This window comes from Pholis gunnellus, assembly GCF_910591455.1.
Source record: "Pholis gunnellus genome assembly, chromosome: 14".
Classification (NCBI taxonomy): Eukaryota; Metazoa; Chordata; class Actinopteri; order Perciformes; family Pholidae; genus Pholis; species Pholis gunnellus.
In genome coordinates, this window is record NC_136541.1 from 14628790 (window position 1) to 14652588 (window position 23799).

A 23799-nucleotide genomic window follows, 5' to 3' on the forward strand; every position below is an offset into this window, starting at 1 on the left:
AAAAATAGCACTTTCCACAGCAAAGTCCTTACCTTTATAGATGCATGTGCATAGAGCATGTCCTCCAGGCTGAAGTGGCAGCAGTGGTTGAGGTTGTTCCTGCAGAACTCCTGCACCAGCTGAAGGTTGTACAGACTGTCGGCCAATGACATGGTCTCCTTGAGGCAAATATCTGCTCCGCCAGGGGAGGGGTCAGACACACAAGGGAGGGGTGATAGCAAAGGCCAGGCAGGAAGACAAGCAAAAGATAAGGCATAGTTTATCTTTAAAAAAAAAAAAAAAGAGTGGATGAGGACAAAATGATCCTTTTATATATTTGCACCATATGCAGAAGCTGATTTGAATCACTCAAAATCCTTGAAACAGTTCATGACACACTTGATGATTCGGATGATTCACCAGGATGTTTGTCCCCTGACGTTACTGTAAGGACGGCCCATGCATGTGTATAATATCTGACAAGAGGGAAAAGACCCGGGACAGACAACCAAACATTACAGCAGCTGGTTTCTCTGGAATGATGTCATTCTGCACTTTACTGTACTTCTTTATTATTCTTACAGTAAATCAATCTGCCAGCAAGAAGACCTAAATCACCCTCGCTTCCACATCTGGTCCACATGTGTACGAGCGCCCCGTGAGCTATATTCAATCCCGAGAGTCTCAGAGCACCGACACGAGAGTTGTTTATCTTTGAAATAGCAGCCAGCTACTCCTCCAGCGGTTCCTCGTCACATAACCCTCGTGACCAATCACAGCCCAACTCGGGGCATTTTTAGAAATGAGGGCGCAGCGAAGTTGAGAGGAAGCACGTCTTTGTTCTCCATGTCTGTCCTGAAACCTCTCTGCCTCACAGTGTCTTTCTTGGGTCAACATCCTGCATTTATATCATTAAATGTGACCACAGAAAGTCCAAACAGGGTCCTTAATCTCTTGATTATGTTGTTCTTCGAGATAAAGATTAGTTTAGCCCACTGAAAACATTTCCTGTAAAAGGCTACTACGCTACTCTTTCTTTGTATTGAACTGACTTCCTTTCTTATTTATTCAAAAGGCAAAAAGCCCTCACAAAATAAGGGCAAGTTGATCATAATTATGCTCTTTGTTTGAAGCCCTTTATTCAAATGTGTGTCTGTAGTTAGAGCAGCGAGAGCAGAGAAAAGCCTCCTTTGTGCTGTCAAGTTGAGCCTCAGAGTCACTGTGGTCAGCTCATTGAATGCTGTTTCTAATGTATAAGTGAGCTGACTTCAGTCTTTTAGTATAATCACAAAAAGAGACAATAAGAGAGGGTGTGGCTGGTGAGATGAAGTGGGTGCGGTTTCAGATCGAGGGGTTGGTCCCACCTTCCAGTCTGACGGCCTGTGGGCAGTAAAAATGCAGCAGGGTGGTCAGAGCGCAGCCGTCCGTGTTGTCCTTCAGCAGGTTCTCCACCAGGGGGAGCGACGGAGCGCTCCTCTGCTGGACAGGGTCCCTCCTGTAGCGAGCCTGAAACCATGGCAACAGCACAAAGACACCACATACGTGTCATCGGAGGGGGGGGGTGGATATGAACAGTTGGCGATCTTATTGTTGGTGCAATATCTGCATGAACACTTTTACCTGCATGCACCAGTGCGCACACACACACAACTCAATAACGTAGGTGTTAAGTTAAAGCATAGGGTGGGCTTCAGGCTCAAATAATGCATATTAAATTCCTCATGCAAATAATCGGATAGAATAGAATTACATCGTCTTAAATGTAAAACACGTCAGCACTAATGTGCTCCCTGTGATTGCTTGTGAGGAGCAGTTAGTTCTCTAGAAGGAGAAAAGGAGCAGAATGCATGTAACAAATGAATTGCTTTCAGCACTACACGTCTCACGGGGGCGTGTGATTTAAAGGTTAATAATAATTTGTGTTAGTAGCGCATCCATCCTTTTCTGTTTCTGTCTCTCTAGGCCTGTAAAAAACCACAGAGACAATACCACTGCATATGTCTACAGGGCATCAGTACTCCCAGTTTGCCCATAAACACACAACAGTGGCGTCACGTATGCATTTTACAAGAGATGCGATGGAAGTTTTAATCCCAGCAGCTCTCACTGTCTGACAGCCTCTCCGCTTGTGCATTGAGCTCAGAGGAACTAAATGTTCTCCTTTACATTTGGTTTGTAAAAACAGATTTACGCCAATTTAAAGACATCCAACCGAAGAAAATAACACTGTTTTCAATGCACAATACCGACAACAGACATGCCAGATCCAAAACAAGAAAAAGTGTAGCTAACAATACCGGGGCATCAGCATTATTTTTTTTACAAAAGATACATTGGCCAATTCCTGGTGATCATGCTAAATATAGTTTCTGACCTTTAAGAGTGATGCAAGTTTAAAATAGTTACTATATCATTCAATGAGATTCCTATGAATGTGGAAACGAGGGTGGAGGTGGGAGGTATGTGACCAATGCATGATGGGGCTCAGGGCCACATGCAATTACAATGTGGAGGAAGGGGTGTATCCTGGTTTTGGGTTAGACAGAGAGGAGGTAAATGGTGGTGGTTGATGAACAGGAGTTCTTCAGAACGGATGGACTTACAGGTACTAATCTCCAGTACCATTTGCTAGGAGACTAGATGGTGGATGATGATTGGACAACAACAGAAGAGAGTGGGAGAGGCGTTAGGCCGACAGCATAACACGTTTGGCTACTACAGCTGAGACTGCATGGGGGACAAACACTAGTATGAACTCCGATAGGGCATGCTATACCTCTGCACAGTCCTCTAAATGTAATCATCTTGTCAATAACTTCTTACATATAACATTTCTTCTCCCCTCCCAGGCTCGACAGTCTGCCATTAAAAGGTGCCCAGTGGAGTCTCACCTAACAAACAGCCTTTTGTCTTCAGGGAGTCCATCAGCTGAACTATTTCTAAGGCTAATGGTATTGACTTTTGGTTAAATTGTTCTCCTGATAATACTCATTATTTTTTAAGAGACAAACACTAATGGACCATATCTAATTATAAAATAGAACAATTTTCCCAGAGGGTCAGAAATATTCCATCATAAGAGAGGCCCAGCGGAGCGTTGAGCTAAAAGCTAACATGTTAATACGAAGCTAAGATTCTGATGTTAAGCAGATATAATGTTTAGTTTAGTTTAGTTTGTAAATTTTTTTAAATTGTGCAAACATAGCAGAGATAAATAATATGACAGTGCAGGAAGAGTCAGAAAACCCACTGGGCTTATTTAAAGTCTCCACCTATATACAGGACTGTCTCAGAAAATTAGAATATTGTGATAATCCCCATACGTGTGATTTAGTTTACTGAACCAAGCTGAGTGTTTTTCAAGGCTCAGGAAACCCTTGCAGGTGTTTCGAGTTAATTAGACGATTCAAGTGATTAGTTGAATACCCTACTAGTATACTTTTTCATGATATTCTAATATTTAGAGATAGGATATTTGAGTTTTCGTAAGCTGTAAGCCATAATCAGCAATATTAAAAGAATAAAAGGCTTGCAATATTTCAGTTGATTTGTAATGAATCCAGAATGCATGACATTTTTGTTTTTTTAATTGCATTACACAAAATAAAGAACTTTATCACAATATTCTAATTTTCTGAGACAGTCCTGTATTACAATTTTACAAAATTATAGAGAACACAACATTAATATACATATGACTAGGTAATATTGACAACAAAGTATTTTAACAAGATATGATATAATCTTGGTTTAGCTGGTTAGCATGCTAATTTGCAAATTAGCAGGTATTTGGTCATAAACCCAAGTATTCGAAAAAAAAAAGTTTGACCTGATGTTGGCATTAGAGAAAAAGTCTGTAGGGTTGATCCTCTGGGGAACAAACATATATGTACAAAATGTCAAAATGTTATCGAGGCGTTTCATCCTGTGCTGTTGGGAAACCCTTTAAAAATGTATTGGCCTCTGTGCAAAACATTCCACCAAATTTAATCAAAATCTGTTTTTGAGATATGTTGTGAACTAATGAGGAGACAGAAATAGGACCCTAAACCTTACAACATAAACCTCCTTTAAGGAAGTTGTCAAAGCTACAAGCTTACATTCCCACTGTATCCACACACACACACACGCATGCTGAGCACTTAGTCATAAGACCACAGTTAAAGATTCTTCACACTGTCCCAGAATAGACAAGACCAGACTGAGAAGTGTCTTGTGTTTGTGTGTGTGTGTGTGTGTTTGCAAAGGCATATATGTGCGTGTGAAATGATCTCCTCTAAGTATGTCCCACTCAGTGAATAGTCTTCTTCTGTTGAAGCTGATAATGCAGAGAGGGAAGCTGTGTGATGGAGCGCGCAGTAGGAAAGCAGCTGACTGTCACCGAGTGTACAGCGTAGTCCTCACACTCTTAAAGAGACCTTCTTCTTTCCTTTCCTTTGTTCCTTGTTGCCCGAGTGTGTCTATGTGAGTCAGCGTGGGATGGGTCACATAGACCATGTGTATTATCAGCTTACAGAGCAATCACACTAAGGCAGTGATCACTCTCACTATACGGCACCAAAACAAGACGTGGGGGGGGGGGGGGGGGGGGGGGATGTGCCAAGAAAGTTCCACAGCAGATAAGAGCTGATTTAGCCACTCGTGACATCCTGCAGCTCTTTGATAAGAAAATCATTTTTCTCCATTTGACGGAACAGAGACACACTCACCATGTGACCATTTTACAACTTGTTGTATGCAAACAGTTTAATCTATGGTAACGGGTGTGTATTTCAGCCATGCTTGGAGTGCGGCTTTATGGACGGTAATGTCGGTCAGTCCAGACTAAAATATCTACTACTACAACTATATTGTCACCTATCGGATGGATTGCCGTGACATTTTGTACCGACATGTACGGTGCCCAGAGGATGAATCCTACTGACTTTGGTGATTGTCTTCGTTTACACTTCAAGTGAAATGTCTCGACAACCATTTGAGGGACTGCCACGAGGTACAGATGTTTATGTAAATCTTTTTGCCTGATTTTTCACCCAGCGCCATCATCAGGTCAACTTTAGTTTAGGACCAAATAGCTGCAAATAGATGGCATTCAGCCTCAGCTATACTTTGTCTTTAGTGCTCATTTTAGAAAATGTTAGCATACTAACATGCATGCATACATAACGTCAGCATGTCACCATTGTCACTGTCAACATGTGGTCGTGCTAGCATTAGCATTTAGCTCAAAGCACCCCTGCGTGACAGAGCAGCTAGCATGGCTGTGGACGGTTAGCACGCCAGTTAGCTGAAGCTACCTCTGAAACCACCCAGGTCGGCACATTCAGCTGAATCAGAGTTTCAATCAGTGTTTACCTCTTTGATTTGGTACTGAATTGCAGGAAGTTTACTTTCTCCTTTCCTATTTGCCACAGTTCTATTTTTTGCCTGTGTGCATGTACACGCGCTCGCAGTGAGATAATATTTATTTTTCCATTATGTAACCTTCATTCACCCTCTTGTCTCTGATTTAAAGTCCCGGCCCGAGGCGAGGGTCATGACCTGATAAGGCCCTGTGCTGTAGCTTCATGGTTAAGTGAGTGGAAGAGGACGGGAGCTGACGGCAGTGTGTTTGTCCCAGCAGGCCGACTCGTTGTGTCACATGGACCTTACGTAACTACGAGTCCTGCAGGATGACAACGCTGTCTCTGTCTGTCGCTGACTCTTTAGCTACAGCTGACAACGTCCCTGAGTGTCTCTCTCCATGTCTCCCACCCTGGAGTCATTTCTCCCTCCCTTTCCCCTCTCTCTGATTTCCCCTCCTCACTTCTCTCTCTTTCTCTCTGTGTTTCACATTTCTTTGTCTCTAACAGCAGTGTTTTGCGACTCTTGCCAACATTTCTCTGCAGCTGGTCGGAGACTGAGCTCATCTGTTCCTCTGATTTACAGAGCTCTGTGCTGTATGTGTGCGTACATATCATGTGTGTCTGCGTGGGCCTTATGTGGACACAGACATAATAACCTTTGAGTAAAAGAAGAACATATTTAAAATAGCCTATCAACAGATAGGAGACAAAACAAACATTTGAGAAGCAGAAAATGCATCTCAAAAGGAATATTTTAGGAAATATTCGTGAAGAGTTAAATGGGAATATTGATCTTCTCTGAGCGTGAAGTGCAAAGCTGGAGCCACCAGATTAGTTTAGTTTAGCCCAAAGACTGGAAATAGGGGGACACTGCTAGTCCGGCTTTAGTGTATGTTCTTACTTTGTGTGTTGTTGCGTTTGACTCCTGGAGGGAGGCCTCTCTCTGCTTTTGCTCTTCAACAAGGATGTCCCTCAGGTGTTCATTCACCTGGAGAGAGAGAGAGACAGACAAACAGACAGACAGAGGTCAAATATCAGACAAGTATTTTGCGCACAGAGAGACTGAATGGTGAGTCTGTGATGGGAAGAGGATGAACTTGAACATGAGCACATGAGGCTTCACACATCAAAGAAACATGTTTCACCACCACCTCTGCCCATTAGCCACTGATGCTAAATATCATTGTAACCTGATACACAGCACACAGCTGACTCCCAACTCAAACACACTGAGAAAGAACTTTAAAGATGACTCTAATAGGTTTTTTTTCTTAAAAGAGTCAGAAATAACAATAACTGCTTTTCCATCTCCAAAGGTTCTGTACAAACAGTGATGTAACAGTTTGGCTTGAGGATGCACCGGGTCGCATCAGCCAATCCCAACCATGTGGTTTTTAATGTGCGTGTCTGCAAATGAATCCTGCATGTGTACCTTCCCGTCGCTGGACTGCAAAAGGGAGAATCAAGCACATGAGCTTCTTCAGCAAAGAATGTCAGCAACCAGTTGTACATTTAATTGACTAAACCGTGCCTTGCTGGGGCTCGTTTCATTATTTTAAACCAAATAGAATTAGGGCAACATCATATTTTAAGACAACTGTGTCAAAATTCCCTTAAAGTCTCCTGTAAGATCAGTGAAAGCAACTTGAAGTGACTGTAGGATGAAGAAGATTAAATCAGAGACTTAACTACTGCCCTCTGAAAGCTTTACTCTCCCAATCCTGCTCGAGCAGACCAGAGGAGTTCAGACTGAGTCAGTTATCTCTTGCTAGTTTCTCTGGCATGATTATATGTGATTGGTGCCAGTTCTTCATCAGGCTCTCTTGTAGTGAGATTTTGAACCAGCGATGGAGGGATTAAGCGCTGACACACTTTCCAGCACTTCTTGTGTCTGCTATATCCGGTTGGTATCCTTCAAAATGAGAAGTCCTTGTGGTTTTGTGTGCGTACCTTGTTGATCCAAGTGGCGATTGCATCCTCGGTGTCATAAGGCAGCTCCTGGATGTGTCCGTCACCGTGTGAGGGTTCAGCGGAGGAGCACCTGTTGATGCAGGTCATCACTCTCTCCACGCTCACCATCTCCACAGTATACGCCATCATCAGGGTATCAATGAGCGCCAGATGGGAACTCTGTAGAAACATAAGAGCGGTGCAAGGATTACATTTCACTCTACCACTTCTTTCCAAAAGCATCAAACTGACAATTAAAAGGCCCGACTTTACATGTCCACGTTGTGCTTCTGTGTGCATCATATTGACTGCAGTCCGACCAACTGCTGAAACAGACGTTTTGATTCAACAAACCGACAATGAACCCGCAGTAAACCTATCATGCTTCAACACTCAACAGTTACCATGTGATGTCAACTGAAGCAGTATTGTGGACACCAGCAAGTGGTTGAGATGTCGTCTAAATGGGATCCTATGAAGTGTATCTTGAGAGAATAGAAGTTTCTGTCCAACCCCTCTGAAACACACTCCTAGAAGTCTGTAGAACTACCTTTTAAGTGCACACGTTGCGTAATGTGTTTTTTTTACCAGCCATCAACACCTACAGCGCACAAAGCTTGACCTTCTGCTGGCCTTTCTAATCCCATTCCAGGCCGGTCAGACCAGCAGACCTCCCCTTCCCTTTCCTGTCACCCCACCAGGTCAGCTCAAAAGCACTTACGCGTACTCTGTGCGTACATGTGTGCAACCTAACTGAACAAACAACCTAAAGTCAAACGCTCCGTAATCCAGGTGACTCAAATAAGCAGCCTGTACTGTCGAGCAACAGGCCTCTCTATTCATAACCACGGAGCCTCTTGTAACAGCCAGTGTGACCGAGTGTTTCCCCAAGAAACCAACAACCGATCCAGCGCTACGACTCAGCACTGCTGCCGGTGCTCAGTGACTGCCAGTCTAAACAGACAGCGTGTGCCGAAGTAATATGGCTGTTAAAAAACAAACTCCTCATGGAAATAACTGCTGAGAGACCTGTGTGTCTGATCTCACGAAATAGAGAGGGTACAATCTTATTATATGCTGGACATGCAGAATGTAATACCGAACGCTACAGCTGTAGTGTATTAAATGGGTAAACAGGATTGTTTGGATTGCAGCCTGATATTGAACTATGAAACAGTCTGCAGACACTGTTTTGAATTCCTTCATCTTCAGGATATTGCCAGATATTTGACATTGTGTGCATTCTCATCCAGAGGGACAGGAGCCGGTCTGACTGACAGCTGGACTGACAGGGAGACAGGCAGAGGGAGAGACAGCCCAAGCTGCTTAGGCTGCAGCTGAAGATCCCCAAAAAACATGATTTTCATGAAAAGTTTTTTCTGTGATTGAAGCTTTTCTGAACTCATTTGCATAAACCCCCCCATAATCTTTAATGTTGTTAAGAAGCTTGTGAAGGTGCGTGCGCATGCGTCTGCGTGTGTTCAGAGCATTGGGGGAAGAAGCCACATGAATTTAAATGGTACTGACAAGTCAGTTTGTTAATTCATGTTTCATTGGGATTTCTGTAAATTATCATTTGCATTAAAGCACAAAATATGGATCACAACTTTGTACACCTCTATAGTGGGATGTCAAAGTTTCACCATCATTTTACAGTGTGTCTGTTTTGTACATTTCATAAGAGACTGTATGACTACATGTTTGTGAGAGCAGGTGAGGGTCTTTATAATAGAAGTACTCTATAATAATTACAGCGTGTAGAAACACAACTTGTTGTTTTACTATTTGTGCACAGATTAAACAAACAAGAGCATATCAATAAGTAGCTTTTTAAGAAGCCATATTTTTAAACTTTGGATAGAGTCAGGCTTGTTGTTTCTCTGTTTACATTTGTCTGCTAAGCTAAGCTAGCTCAGTAATTAAAACACAGACATGAGGCATCAACCTTCTAAACCAACTCCCAAAATGTGAGACCAGGCCTTTAATAACACTTTTTAACAGTGAAACATGACGTTCAGTCCCAATCGTTTACATACAATCCCTAAGTGAATATAAAATGTGTTATTGCTACCATAATTATTACTTATATTATTATTATTATTATCTTATGTCTTGACAAAGGTCAGAGGACTGAAACGTCGATGCTGCATCTACATGTGTGTGTAAGACCATGTTGGGTAGTTGTATAGGTTTGACTGTGTCACTGTCTTTAATAGAACATTGCATTCAAATCTAACATGCATGTGTGTATGTGAGTGTATGTATGTACATATGCACGAGAGACAGACAGACAGACAGTCAGACAGACAGACAGGCAGTTCATGGAGCCACTGCTTACATATCTACAGACTATCCAAAGAGAAAAAACACTATACTGTTGACACTACTGCATGGATTTAAAAGCCATGTGCTGTCTATTATCCCTTCACAAAGACCTTTGGGGTGTGTGTGTGTGTGTGTGTGTGTGTGTGTGTGTGTGTGCGCGCGTGTGCACAGAAGCAAGTCTAAACCACTCACGGTGACAGACGCACCTTATAAGGCTGTGAAAATGGCACATGCTGGTCATAAAGAGCTGTAAAGAGCTGCAATGCTCACACATGCACACCCTCGAACAGGAGCATCAGTATTCATCACTACTGTTGTATGGCTGCGTTAGTGTGTGTGTGCGTGTATGTGTGTGTGTGCGTGTGTGTGTGCGCGCCCTTGATCAAAGGCGTCTATAGGAAAGCACAATACAGCTGGGCAAACAGGTAATCAAAGTAACCTCTTTCTCCACAAACATCACAAGGGTCCGTTCAACGCAGGTACTTTCTGAGAAAGTGTTTTTATTGTACAACTTTACAGCTCCATGTCTGGCTCTGTTGAGATGTTAGTGTGTACCGTTTGTCCAAACTGCCACTAAAAAGAATGACCGCTGTCGCTATCTCTCTCTCACACACACACACACACGTCCAGAAAATCCTCCAAATCCCTCAGCACTATTCGGAAGGAGGCTTTTAGTCGAGGGTACACGCCCCTCTGCAGGAAAATTCAATTACCGCTAAGGCTCCGTCACTTTCTCATCTTAGTGCTTTAACACTTAGAGGGCAGCGTGGGCGAGAGCAGGGGAGAAGTCGCAGAGAAACATGGAAGTAAAGCAAGAGGTCTGGCAGCTGGCAAGAGGTCTGGCAGCTCTTTGGAGGAGTGTGTGTGTGTGTATTGTGTGTGTGTGTGTGTGTGTGTGGGGGGGGGGGGGCTCTCATTTGTGCACCAGACATGCTTTGACTCACTGTGAGACCCCACCCTCCACAGTGCTGCAGTGGTGCACATCACGTCTTCCTCCTTTCCTCTCCTCAACCCTCCCTGTTCTCCATGTACTCGGCTCTTCTCCTCTCCCGTCGCCTCCTCTTTGTCCCCTCCTCTCTCCTCTTTCCAGATGGCCATATTAACAGTGGGCCTTTTCCATTCGTTCTCTGGCACACACATGTCGTCCCGCCCGCCAAAAAGGCAATACCTTACTCTTCCCTCCTCCATCTTTCCTTCCCTCCTTTCCACAGCTCTTCCCCCTTTCTCCCCCCTTCCCAGTCGTCCTCTTGTAGACTTCCACATCCACCTTTCCTCTCTTCTCTTGCTCTGCTTTCCTGCTTCCTCCTGGATCACAGCCAAATGGTAGCCCCCTAAATTCCATCTTCCCCCTGTTCCCTCCCTCTCTCTCTATATCCATTCGCCCTCTGACAGACTGCCACGCTCCTCCTCCTCCACCCCCTCCTCCTCCTCCTCCTCCTCCTCCCTGACATGAGTTATTCTTCTGTTGCACAGTATTTGGAAAACCATGAAGTCATCATTTTCTCTGCAGATATACCATAACCCAAAATGAAAAGCCTCGACTTCAGCCTGCCTGAAATTATCCTGCTGAGTCCGCAAATACACACACACAGGCAGTTCCTGTACTTTGCAGAGGCAATCTAATGAAGTACGAAGGGCACAGAGCAACAATAAGGATGGACAGATTAATGCCTGTTACACAAGCGAAGCTCAGCAGCCACAGGGAGTCAATAGGCTTTATTTTTCTACTTAACACTGTCACTTAAACTGTACGCTAAATCACCTTCCATTCACACTGAATCACAGAGACAAAGAGAGCGATGTATAAATGCCCTTTAATAGTTTAGAAAGAACCCGGGATCATTACGCGCTGCATGTAATCGCCGCCCATCATTCCCACCTTCACAACATCCTCGATCAATGAGCGATGGAGCACAAGCAGCCGTAAACATGAAAATGCCCTCGACTTGTGACTTTGAGTTATTCTCTGGAGCCGTAAAAAGGGAACGCACAAGCAGAGGGCAAATAAAACACCGGCTACAGCCCGAGATCGAGAGACATTTGTGGTGCACTCGGTGAACTATAATTAAGCTTCGATTAAATATTCCAGGAGATAACAAAGTCCCGGTCTCATTTTAATCCACACAGATGAGTTAGGATGAGACGGAGGCAGCGGGAAGGAAAGGATTAAAAAAAAAAAAGACCGTGACAAGGGGAGAGAGATGGAGAGAGGGAGCGCACACAGGCAGTTCCTCTACTTTTACAGAGGAAATCAAAGAGTTGAAGAAAGAAACAGTAGAACAGAGAGAGAGAGAGAGCAGGAGAGGGAGGGAGGAGAGAGAGAGAGAGAGGGTGCACTGCAATGCAGACACCTTTCGGCGTCGGCAGAAGTGCCGGTCTCCAGCCATGCGTGTGCTAGCAGTGTGTCTGGATCTGCTGCTACAGTCTAAAACACCACGAATCAACGTCGCTATCGAATTAGCAGAATTATGTTCTAGAGCTTCGACAATGAGCTCTCGTCAATTCATTCGTCCATCAACAAGGAATTATCGACAGCCGATGATCATTTTCTACAGGCAACAATTCCCCAAATGAGTTTGTTCCAGCCTCTCTGGTGAGAGGGCTTTCTGCTCGTCTCCGTTTAACATGAGCGTAAACTGAATATCTTTGTCTCTATTTTCTCATATTCTGCAGACAAATCTGTCTAATCTCCATTAATCAAGCATGTTCACATTAAGATCAATCAATGATGAAAATAATTGTACGTTGCAGCCTCATTATGAGCTCTAGAATACATAAGGCATGAAGGCCCGGAGCCGTCTAATGACACAGAGACCGAACAGTGAGTAATGGGTTGCTATAGGAAACCCGTCATTAGCGGTTGTTTTCCTCTCAACAGGACAGACCTCGGAGGCCGGTCTAACAGTTGGACACATGGAGCCGTGCACTCGAACACACACATATCATATAACTGACTTACTCCCCATGAGGGGGAGACACAGCAAAGCACACAGTTACATCTGATAATCCTGATGGCCAGATTTAGCTAGTTTCTGACATTTTATAGACAATTAATGAAATTGAGATTCTTAATTGTAGCCCTGTGTGTGTGTGTGTGTGTGAGCATACGTGTGAATTTGCAAGAGAACAGATGGAGATCTAAAGCCAGTGATCAGAAAGATGTACACACAGAGAACCACGGGTTATAGACTAAACTGTGAAATGTGAAACCAGCATAAATACCAGGATGTTGTTCAGTGATGTACTGGTGCATCTCCACTCACCATGTGTATCGGCGTGCCGGTCAGGTCTCTCTCAGTGACCAGTCGGTCCTGGTCCGTGACGTAGAGGCCTTTCTGGGCCAGGGCCTGGATGACAGCGTTGTGTCCCAGTAACGGTTTGACGGCATCGCTGCGGAGGATCAGGCTTCCCGCCCGGCAGTAGAGCTCTGCGGACTGGAGCAGGCAGGCCACCGGAGGCTTCAGGTGCTCCTGGTTGTACTGGTCCCGGTATAAAGGCTCCACCAGCTCCTCTGGTACTGCATCTGGAAACGACACAGAGACGGAGCGAGGATACATGGGTGAGATGTCATTTTGATCAATATGCTTCTACCTGTCCTCCTGAGACACCACCGTCGACAGAGACGATAATAAAAAATATATTTGACTGTCTTTGTTGTTACTATGGCTCCATACATTGCAGCTCAGAGCCTCGTCTTTAGAGCCATAACCAGCTCAAAGCTGCAACAGTATAATCACACACACACACACACACACACACACACACAGAAAGGATGGTGTACACCACAAAACCTCATGAACATCATGAGTGAAAAGTATATTTTCACAAAAACAAAAGCCTGGAATGAGGCAATCTTCAGGCAGAGAGCGCTTTTCCACCATCCACGTGTATATTCGTTGGTGCTTATCTTACCGAGGATCCACACGGGACATCATGTGAGCACAAAGCAACAGTGTGTGTGGGTGTGCGAGTCGTGAGTATGTGCGTGTGTAGGTGGACGTGTATGTTACAAAGCATGGAGCGCCTTCTAATCGAGTTACCTCATATAGTGAATCTGATTTCAGGGGGAAATAGCTGAACACACACATGCAGCTACACTTCCAGGACTCACTCACTCTTTCCTTCCTTCTTCACCAAACTCTGTTGATGTAAACCACATGTTGTGACTCATAGTTATACAATACTAGCCATCACTGTGTCATTGAATAACATACTCTTATCTAGGCACCTATAGCCCATGTGTGTGAGCCAAGTAAAGGAATGTGTGTGTGTGTGTGTGTGTGTGTGTGTGTGGTGACACACTTTAATAACACTGCGTGCTCCAGTGTGAGTGTGTATTCCTGGTGTGTGGGGTCATTTCCTCTCTGTCTGCCTCTGAATCACACCGAAGGAAACAAAAGACATAAAAGGAATCTATGGGCAAAAAGGTACAGCTTTCTGAGACAAAAGAGCTCAACATAACAACACGATACAATGTAACATTTAAAGCTCAAAACCCATTAAACTTGTGATCAAACATCTGCAGTTTTCCAGTGGCTGTGGTTGGTGCAGCGTTCCCAGGCCACGGCTCCGGGTGATGAAAAGAGATATTTAAAGCAACAGGCCGATGTTAACCCACATCAACGTCTACTTTATAACAAGCTAGTCACGACTATTACATTGACACTACTTTTGTCAGAATGTTTATAAAGCTGATTAATGGAACTCAAAATGTGGTAAATAATATCATCATTTGTGTGAAGATATTGTGTTTCTTGTTAGAAATGGTTAGTTACGGTAAACTCTTTGAAAATCACTCAGAAACGATCAGAAAGACACAAGCTTTCTTTTCCAGATAACGGCAGTTCGCACTTGAAAGTGTTTTAATCGGACAACCTTTAAGCTTCGAGGTTAAATCCTTTAAAAAAAAAACATTTAAAGAACCGCAGGATACAACAGCACGGAGGGCAGGCTTTTCTAGAGTTCATAAAAATCTGCCTCGTCAAGTAGAAACCCTCTCCTTTGTGTTGGCCATCAAAGAGGAAACAGACAGGAAGTAGCTGCCACAGGAAGTCCAGGCACGGAGAAGACTGCTCCCCTGGAGACCCCCGAGATCACAGCTCAGCACACACAACGTCACGGTCAGCAGTGTTTATCTCTGCTGGATAAACTAAAACTAAAAACATGGCCAACAGGTAATGATTTCTGATTCATTTCTTTTTACAGGGATTAGACTATTATTTCATTAGCTTTGGTTCACAGGTAAATAAAACAATACTTTAAATACTTTAAACCTGCTATAACAGATTTGTTGGCCATTTAGATGCAGCAAAAACCAGCTGTGAATGCAACGCTGACAAATTATACGATATAAAAATATAACATGGTGGACTTATGGAGCAACATTATCATGTAAGTCCAACATTGGCTCTCTTTTTGCTGTTTTTGGTCTCTACCAACTCCTGAGGGAAATATCTGTCTCTTTAGCCGCTAAATGCTCCTCTATGTTCACCGACGAGCTGCGAAACCGTGTCAATCTGACGTCTGGTGCTGGTCAGATCACACACAGTCGGTTTTCACAACTTTAACTGAAAACAGCTGGCTGCTACGTCCAAAAAACGACTCCATGAGAGCGGTGAGAGTGAACTCCTTTCTACTATCTGAGCTGCAGGATGGACGCCTATGTAAACGATCCATCGTAGCGCTTTGCTACATGATAGCTGGTGGCAAATGTATCCATGTAATGGACACTCCAATATATTTCCTACACAAAAATTGGTCGCCTGAGATAGCTTCTTAATCCAAAGCAGCGCAACATAATTATGAAACACGGCAAAAGTCATGAGTCATGTGCTGCAGCTAATAATGTGATATCACCCTTTGGTGAACACTCACCTTCAGATTTGGATGAATATTCAAAGTACAACCTCATGTCGCCGTTGAGTGCAGTTACATTGAACCAGTGCCGAGGTAAACAAATGCCAGATAGCGACCAGTAACGTTGATTCACTCAAACGTGTGTTGTGCTTAGTGTTACTTAACTTGGATGTTTGAGCTTCCCTGTGAAGACTGATGCATGTGCAGAGTTTAAACCTGGATCTGCTGAAGCACAAAGCCAGCACACACACACACACACACACACACACACACACACACACACACACACACGCTGAGAGCGGGCTATTCAGTGAAGAAGGAGGCATCTTGTGTCCCACAGTTAAACTTTTGACCTGCGTGTTCATAGATTGTGGATTTTATAATAACAGAGAGGGAGTAGATGTGATTCTAACAACAATGTTCAAACAGTTAATTGATCTTTTTTGTGGTAAAAGGCACGAGTAAAGATTCAAGGCAGAGTAGTTTTATGGGTCTTAAAACATGTCTGGTGGGGTTCTTTAACAACACTTGAAGACTAGCACTCAGGCCCTGCTGTTAAAATCCGAGGCGACCCTTGTTGAGGCCAACATGGAGATGCATCAGTGTGGAGACAGTAAAGCTGTGCTCAGACAGTTAACACACACAAACCTCCACATGCACACATGTGTTTTGTGTCAGTACTATCAGTGCACATCTGTACAAAGCATCTTATTAAAAGCCATTTGTTGTCTTTGTCTTTCTTTTGATTTTTAACTTTGGGGTTTGTTCACTGAATTGTGCTCGTTTTCATAAATGGTCCTCTCTGTCTCTTCCTTGTCTCACTGGACAATGCAAGTGCCATATGCATATTTTACTCCCTTGCTTCCTACAGCAATGGTCAGCACAACCGTGCTTACACAAATCCACCTCTCTGAACCTTCAGTCCAAACTTACATCTGAGCGCCACCAGATTCAAACCATCCGTCCAAACTAGGCCACACAAGGCTCTGAGGCCTGGTTGTGAAGTGGGCCACAGTTTGTCGGCGGTGCCGGGAGCTGAAAGTGTGTCACTAGAGGGAAGGGGGAAAAAAACAAGGACGAGCAGGTCGTGTTGAACCAAGACCTGCTGATGTCACCTTGTGTGTCTCCCCAACATGCCATGCTCTCTGAGAGTGAGTCACATGCAGCTATATGGAGCCCACTGATGGATCAATGAGGTGCGATTCAGAGGTCTCTCTTTTGATCCGTCCCTTTCTAGGTTTGTCTGTCTGTGCGGCGGGCGGATCACTCTGAGACTCGAGAGTGCTGTACACGGAGGAGCAGCCGGTAAAAGCATTCATTAGGAGCTGGAGTAAACCTCGGGCCTGAGAGCAGGCTGGACGTACTCTGTGTTTTTAAAGGGGGAGGCAGCAGACGGGCCAGAGCTCGGATACATGTAGTCACGTATGAGGAGTAATTACTGACGCACGCGTGAAAACATCACCGGCATTACTGTGAAGACCAGCAACAACACAACAGTGCACTGTAAGCCGTTATGTGAAGCTTTGATACTGTGCTTAGAAAAGAAGGAATTAGTCAATTATTCAATTACCTCATCGACAGAAACTTAGCTGGCAACTTTTCCAGTCCAGCTTTGACGTTGAGTTTTATATGATAACTGGATATCTATTGGTTTTTGGACTTCTGGTCAGACAAAACAAGACATTTCAACACGTTGCTTTGGCAAAGTGTGACGGGCATTATTCTCTGTATTCTGACATTTTATAGAGCAAAAGATAAATGTTTCAGTCATTATTCAACCAAATATGTCAAACACTCCCTGTTTACGACAACTTTGCTGCTTTTCCCCGACTAATGTGAAAGTAAACTGAATATCTTTGAGTTTTCAACTGTTGGTTGGACAAAACAAGCAATTTTAAGACATCCCGTTGGGCAAAGTGGGATGAGCATTTAACATTTTGATCAGATATTTTAGAACATTTTGGATCGGCTGCATGAAAACCAGTCGAAGGGAGTTTGGTTTCATTGCAGATGCCATTAGACTTATAAACAACCAGAGACAGACAGACACGTTTACTGTCTGCATAGAATCACAAATGCATTTGCACTTTTTAGATTGTTTTTATGGGTGTGAGTGAATGTTGACACGCATCGTATTGTGTTTGATTGAATCCAAATGCATTGAGTTATATTTCTGACATCGCTCAAGTTACAACACAGACGTGGAGTCCGTGCATCTGTTGATCAACAGTAAAGGCTGGCGGTACAGATCCGTAGCCAGAGTGTTACATAACAGCTTTAGCCTCCTGCAGAGGGGAACAATCATCATCAGACAAGCAACAGGTTGGATCAATGACACTGTGACATGATGAGCAGTGATGCAGCTCATTCGACTCCTGAACTCCAAGTAGAGACTGTTAACAAAAATACAGAAATGCATTAACCTCAAATACTATTTAGTTTGATGCCACAACATAAATAGGACTAATGTTATTCTGGTTTTGGAGACCAATTCGTTTTCAATTGCTGCTACTTCATGGACTACAAAGAGAGGAAACATTTCAGTCTCATTAAAGGCTGCTGTTGACAAAATAGTCCCCTTTGGTCCAACACATCTGTCTACTTCCCTACACGTGTTGGAGGATTATTTTAACGATGTTTGATGATAAACGACTGAGAGGCGTCACCTACCCGAGCCGAAAGCCTTGGCCACCAGCCACGTCAGGCTGCACGAGATCTTGGCCCTGGTGAAGTCGTACTGATCGAAGCTCTTGATGGCAGGGACGATGAAGGTCCGTCTCATCCCGCTGTCGTCTGCCGCATCTCCCATCTTCTCTCTCTCTCTCTCTCTCTCTCTGTCTCTCTCTCTCGTTACTACACAGCAGCCGGACGAGCAGTCAGCCAGAGGGACTCCTCCTGACTGCGGATGACATCCCGTCCAAAGGAATTCAATGCAGAGAAATTTCCCCTTCTCCTGACAAAAAAAATGTGGGAAAAAAAGAAGAAAAAAAAAAACTTTGCGCGTGGCCTGGCTGTTGGAGAGCACGACGATGTTGGATAACACAAGGCGCTCCTCGCTTACACGAGCACCTTCATCCGTTCTTTTTGTAATGTTCCAGTGGTATCCTTAATTAAACCCTGACAGCACAGCGCAGTTCAGCGGCTGGATTTCTGAAGATCTCCTCCCTTCCCTGACATTATTCTCCTCGGGTTGTCCGACATAACGGCGCAGCTGTGCGGCAGAGGAGGAGAGCTGCCGTCCGACGCCAGCCGGGGGGGGGTGGAGGTCGTATCACGCATTAACCGAACAGTCCGTTTGTGTACATGTTGTTCGTCTCCTTTCTAACTGTTTTCCTCTCTCTCCCTCTATCTCCTCCGCGGCGTCTTCTCTGCGCTTTTCCTGCGGCACCGATAGGAGGACAGAGCGCACTGCGCACGCGCGATCCACCCACCCCAGTCTATTCAGTCCTGACGGGAGTCATCATAAAGTAGCACAGACCAAGGTGGAGTTCACTGGCCCAATGGATTCGGACTAAAACCCAAATTATCTTTCAAAGGAGAACTGAGGAAAGACAGAAATGATATGAGTAGGTCTATAAACCTGGAACTATGTTGGCAGATTTACAGACAATCATAATTACTGTATATTTATGAAGAAGAGTCGTGAACAAACGTATTTCGCCCTTTCTGAAGGTATGATTAATTAGATAGAAGCAGGCTAGACAAATAGAAGATTCCGTAATAGAGGAAACCAGCAAACAAAAGGTCAGAGGAGTCTGAAACACACAGAAAATGGCTAAAGTACAATTACGGGTTTGCAGCACTTTTTGTTCAACCTACTTAGTGATTTAACATTGAAAATGATTGTCTATTTATGATATTCTGATAAGAAGTGTGACCCTGAGGTAGGTGCTGATCATGTACAACTTATTATTGTACAGTAATTCAGTTAAAAGATGTCAAGAAAAGGAAAGAAATGTTGATTTTAAGCACAAAGCTCTATTCTGGTAGCCTGAGTATTTGTGAGACGTTAGACATTTACACCATCCACACACTACTTTTAACTCTTGTGTCTCCAAACTGTCAATGTTTCATGAACTACACAAATCACTGTTTTCTTCATTACAGTGCTTTTTACATTTTTACAATATTTAGAGTCTTGGTATGGGTAACACATGCAGCAGGTCAGATCATGTTGTTATTTAAAGGAGTCATCAGTGGTGTGTACAGACTCTGTTGGGCTGGAGACAAAGTGATAAAGGGATGGCAGCACAGGGGAATGTGCACATGCTGAAATACTCCTGCACCTGGATATAACTGAGTTTAGGCTGAATTGAGTCTCTCACCCACACACACACTCACACACACACACACACACACTCACACATACACTCACACACACAAACTAGGATGCTAGCCCGACTGATTTCTTTGTGAATAGGGTGCTCCTATGGGTGTCACCTTGTTTTCTGTGACAGTCAACACTGGCTTCACCTAAACGATTAAGAACATTGAAATACTCTTAATCCCTAAAATGATGTCAGCTGGTTACTTGTTTTTTTTAGAACCAAGTACATTTTATTTTAGTACGATGTAGAAAGTGCAGGTTGTTAACCAAGAATTGAGTATTTTCCGTAGTGGTGTTGTGTCTTCTCAAGTTAAGCATTTGAATCTTCTGGCGTTGATTAAAGGCAACATTAGAAGTTACACAGGGGTGGATAAAACAAGCATACAGTCAGAATTCGAATAAAAATGTAGTTATAACGCACCTTCAACAACGAGGTTACAAAGTGCATCAGAAAACACAACACGGGGAACAAACTACCTCAGCACAAATATTTGCAAAAACGAACAAAATACTTGGAGATACAAGAAGAAAAGATCAACAAAAAAGTCAAATTAAGTGTTCGTCGTTTTCAGTCTGAACTATTTAAAGTTCAGCCTCAGAATCTCACCTGAATGTTCGCCAATCAGTACAATCTTTAAATTAATTTGACCGGTTATTGATCATCGAAAAAACACCTCACCACAATGATTTGAATATACACACACACACACACACACACACACACACACACACACACACACACACACACACACACACAAAATCAAGATTTTATTTTTTTAGCTCTGAGATACCAGACCAGCAGTGTCGTGTGATGACGCTGGCTTTTGTAGGTCCTGTGAAGGCCGATGAGGAGCAGTGAGCAGTGTGGAACAACATCGCTCCCTAGTGTCCACAGTGGGTTCATACAGCAGAAGAGATCAGGAAGTACACATCACATATTGGTCAGTAGATGGCAGTCGTCTGTTGAAAATCAAAAGCATTGTTCTGCTCAATAGACTCTCTTTACGGCGTCCTCTTTCATTAAAACGCCACTGAATTGATCTTTTGAGAATTTTATTGAATTTCCTTTCACCAACAGGTTTAAATACAATGAAATAATCTACTCCACCGCGGTGGTTACAGCTCTGACATTTTAGTGTTCAGACAATAAACATGACTATTCCTCTCATTTTTCAACAAATAATTTGACTCCACAGTCATCCCCCCCCCCCCCCCCCCCCCCCATCTTTAAGGTTATTGCTCCTCCGCTGAATCATCTTTGTCTGCACCTCCACCCAAAGTCATTTGAGACTTATCACCAATTATTATGTAATTAGCATTTTCAATGTGAATATTCTGTTGTTGTCGTTGCCGGGGAACCCTGCCCTCACCGTTGTCTTGTTCGGATGGCACAGACGGGCCGAGACGAAGTTTTCTATCCAATGAAAGCTCTTCATCTAACTGTGCTGTTGCACACTCTTCGAGCAGCCGTCTCTTCTGTCTCTCCTTCTTCACCAACTGCTCTGCGTTCCAGATTTTCCTTTGCCTTTCAATCGTCGCTCGACGGAACAAATTTTTTATTTTGCCATCGAAGCTCCTGTTCTCCTTGAGTGGATTTATTGTTTGCAAAACCAAAGGGAGGCGATCTTTGTGCATGCAGTTCTCCTGTGGCAGAAGAGGGATAACGGTGTTGTACTTGTGTGTCTTGTTTATGGAGTTGATGAGGGCAGAGTCTGTCTCCACCTCCAGCATGCGAGTGTTGAAGTTGCGGGTGAGCAGCAGGAGAGTGAAGGCCGAGTTGTTGATAGCATCCTCTACACACCTCAGAGTGCTCTTTCCGGGGATCTCAAATTCTGAAAAAGTTGCACCATCACTACCAATGACCGCTTCCATGCTTACCCTCATGCTCTCGGCCACATCTTCATCCTTCGGTGCATGCAAGATAACAAATGAATAAAATATTGTCTCTTCCTCCTCTTCGGCATCTTTACTCTCTTCTGTTTGTTTGTTTGTGGTTTGGTTTAGAGTCTTAATCTGAGCGATAAGACTGTCCGACTTACTGCCCTCTGCAGGTAACGCTTCATCCATCTTTGAGTGTTGCTCTTCACCAGACAGAGGAGGTTGACTGGATCGAGGCTGAGATGCGAGGGATTGACTAAGTGCATTTTCTGCGTCACATTCGCCGACAACGAGGGCGGGTTTGGTCTTTAGTTTGGATTCATCGGATGTTTCTGGAGTTACTCTGTCATCTTGAAATGAGGCTGTCGGAGCTACACTTATCTCTAGATGAGTAGGGTACGACGGCATCGAAGAGGTCACCTGCAGTGGGCTGGGCAGACTGTGAGCTCCCTCTGCCTGATCCTGAGGCAGGGTAACTCTTAAGGTTGAGTTACCTTCGTCCAGGCCGCTGAGAGGATCACGGTAAGGCCCTGACTTGAGATCGTTCGAGGAGCACACCCACTCTGCAAACTGAGGCCCACAGACGACTTTAGCTTCCTCTGTGAGGTGACCGTGCTCCAGTTTCTCACAACTGCTTGCTTTTTGATCGTCAATGGAAAGGGCTCTCTTGTACGCCAGATTTCTCAGACATGGATCACAGAGCGTCCGTTCTGACAAAACCTTGAAAATACGAGCCAACAGGGTCAGAGATTCTCCTGCAAGCTCTTGAAAATGTCCACAACGAACGGCAAAATCCTCTAATTTGCCTTCGCTCATCTGCCACTTTTCCACTAGCTGGGTAGCGAGGTGGTTGTTCTTCAGCCTCTGGAGTTTGTCCAGGGCACGCACCTCTTTCTGGAGAATAATCAGACATAAGGCATGTACAATATTCTCTTCAGGAGACTCGCCCAGCTGGAATGTCAAGCTTAGCAGCCGCTGCGGAGGTGCTTTGACTAGTAAGTCGAAGACGTCTTTCAGTCCCGTCCCCTGATCTTCTTGTCCACCGTGACTCATTTGTTCAGTTTAACCTGCTACTCAGGTTGTAAGAGAAGCCGACAGGATCACACCTGATTTTCCGACATTTTCTTCCTTATTTCTTCAAAAAACTTGAGTTGTTGAGCAGAGAGGTGCACAGTTTGTATGGGCTTTCTTCTTTCTGTAAAGAGATCCCCCCCCCCCAAAAGAAGGTAGTTATACATTTGTATAAGTAGCCCAAATGACATTTAATAAATCAAACTTGATCCACCAAGATCAAACTGACACTGAAACAACAATCATAAACCGGATTATATAACTCACCTGCATGGAGTCCAAGGAGCCATAACATTGAGTTGAGTTTGTGTGTTGCCAGCTCATATAAGGAAGTCACTCAAAGTATCTTTTCCAGTTGAGTTCGACCAGTAGAAATCCCTTCTCTCTGAACAGGAAGCTCGCAGTGCACATTGGAGTTTGACCACAGAACACCACTGGTGAGTCTTGTCAAACTTTTGGGATCAGGTTTATCGGTGACTGTCGAAGACCTCTGCCAGCTTGGAACGTTGACACAACAGGCTGATGATGTCACAGATTGTGAAGTAAGGGAGCTCGTGAAGGACAAAACACAAAAGCAGGAAGAAGGAAAAACATGCTCTGCCTTCCAAATCCCCTTTTCTTTTTACTTTGAGTACGTACTTCAGATGCCCTTACAAAGTACGTACTGTTGCATGCAGCATGTATTCCAGTTGTTAATACTACTTTGTACTACTACTTTGTAGTATTCTCAACTTTGTCGCAACTTGACACCTTGAACTTTGACCCCCTTGCTCGTATATCCGCTCTGCAGAGGATTGTGGGTCAGAATAGACACAAAAGCATGCTGGCATGTGTCCTGCAGATTGTGACCGGATGCAGTACAACATCCCGGTATTTTTGGCATACTGAATGTGACATCCTATGTATTGGGACATACTAAATCTTCTTCTGGCATACAAGATTGTTTGGTGGTATGGGAATTGGACCGCACAGATAGTTCTCCAAATTACCAAATAAGTTGCATCATCCTTATTAACGCTTTACATAATGTAAACATTCACCAGAATTGCTGCTCACTTCTATAACGTG

The 23799-nt window shown here is 44.0% G+C and overlaps 2 protein-coding genes across 2 annotated transcripts in view; both read right to left on the bottom strand.

Moving 5' to 3' along the window:
• The window catches only part of camsap2b (calmodulin regulated spectrin-associated protein family, member 2b), a 30156-nt gene extending 11836 nt beyond the window's left edge, over positions 1 to 18320 (bottom strand). Inside the window, exons 1-7 of the mRNA XM_079172426.1 lie at positions 18126 to 18320; positions 12863 to 13122; positions 7275 to 7454; positions 6226 to 6312; positions 2583 to 2615; positions 1344 to 1485; positions 33 to 172 (exon numbers count right to left, since the gene is read on the bottom strand). Of these exons, the coding sequence (XP_079028552.1) occupies positions 33 to 172; positions 1344 to 1485; positions 2583 to 2615; positions 6226 to 6312; positions 7275 to 7454; positions 12863 to 13122; positions 18126 to 18264 (981 nt within the window). The 5' untranslated portion in view covers positions 18265 to 18320. The remainder of the gene's footprint in view (positions 1 to 32; positions 173 to 1343; positions 1486 to 2582; positions 2616 to 6225; positions 6313 to 7274; positions 7455 to 12862; positions 13123 to 18125) is intronic.
• Positions 18321 to 20043: 1723 nt separating this feature from the next.
• On the bottom strand, positions 20044 to 23247 carry ticam1 (TIR domain containing adaptor molecule 1). Its single transcript, XM_079172663.1, has 3 exons — positions 22999 to 23247; positions 21153 to 22855; positions 20044 to 20742 (listed from the first exon to the last, which is right to left on the bottom strand). The coding sequence occupies exons 2-3, from the start codon at positions 22711 to 22713 to the stop codon at positions 20714 to 20716; spliced, it is 1590 nt and encodes a 529-aa protein (XP_079028789.1). The 5' UTR covers positions 22714 to 22855; positions 22999 to 23247; the 3' UTR covers positions 20044 to 20713.
• Positions 23248 to 23799: the final 552 nt, after the last annotated feature.

Bases quoted from the DNA above. Each gene is read 5' to 3' on its own strand.
- ticam1 (XM_079172663.1), bottom strand. From the start codon at position 22,713: ATGAGTCACGGTGGACAAGAAGATCAGGGGACGGGACTGAAAGACGTC. The intron at 20,743-21,152 runs GTGAGGGCAGGG...GATTTTCAACAG, and splicing joins GCCATCCGAACAAGACAACG to ACGACTGCCATCTACTGACC.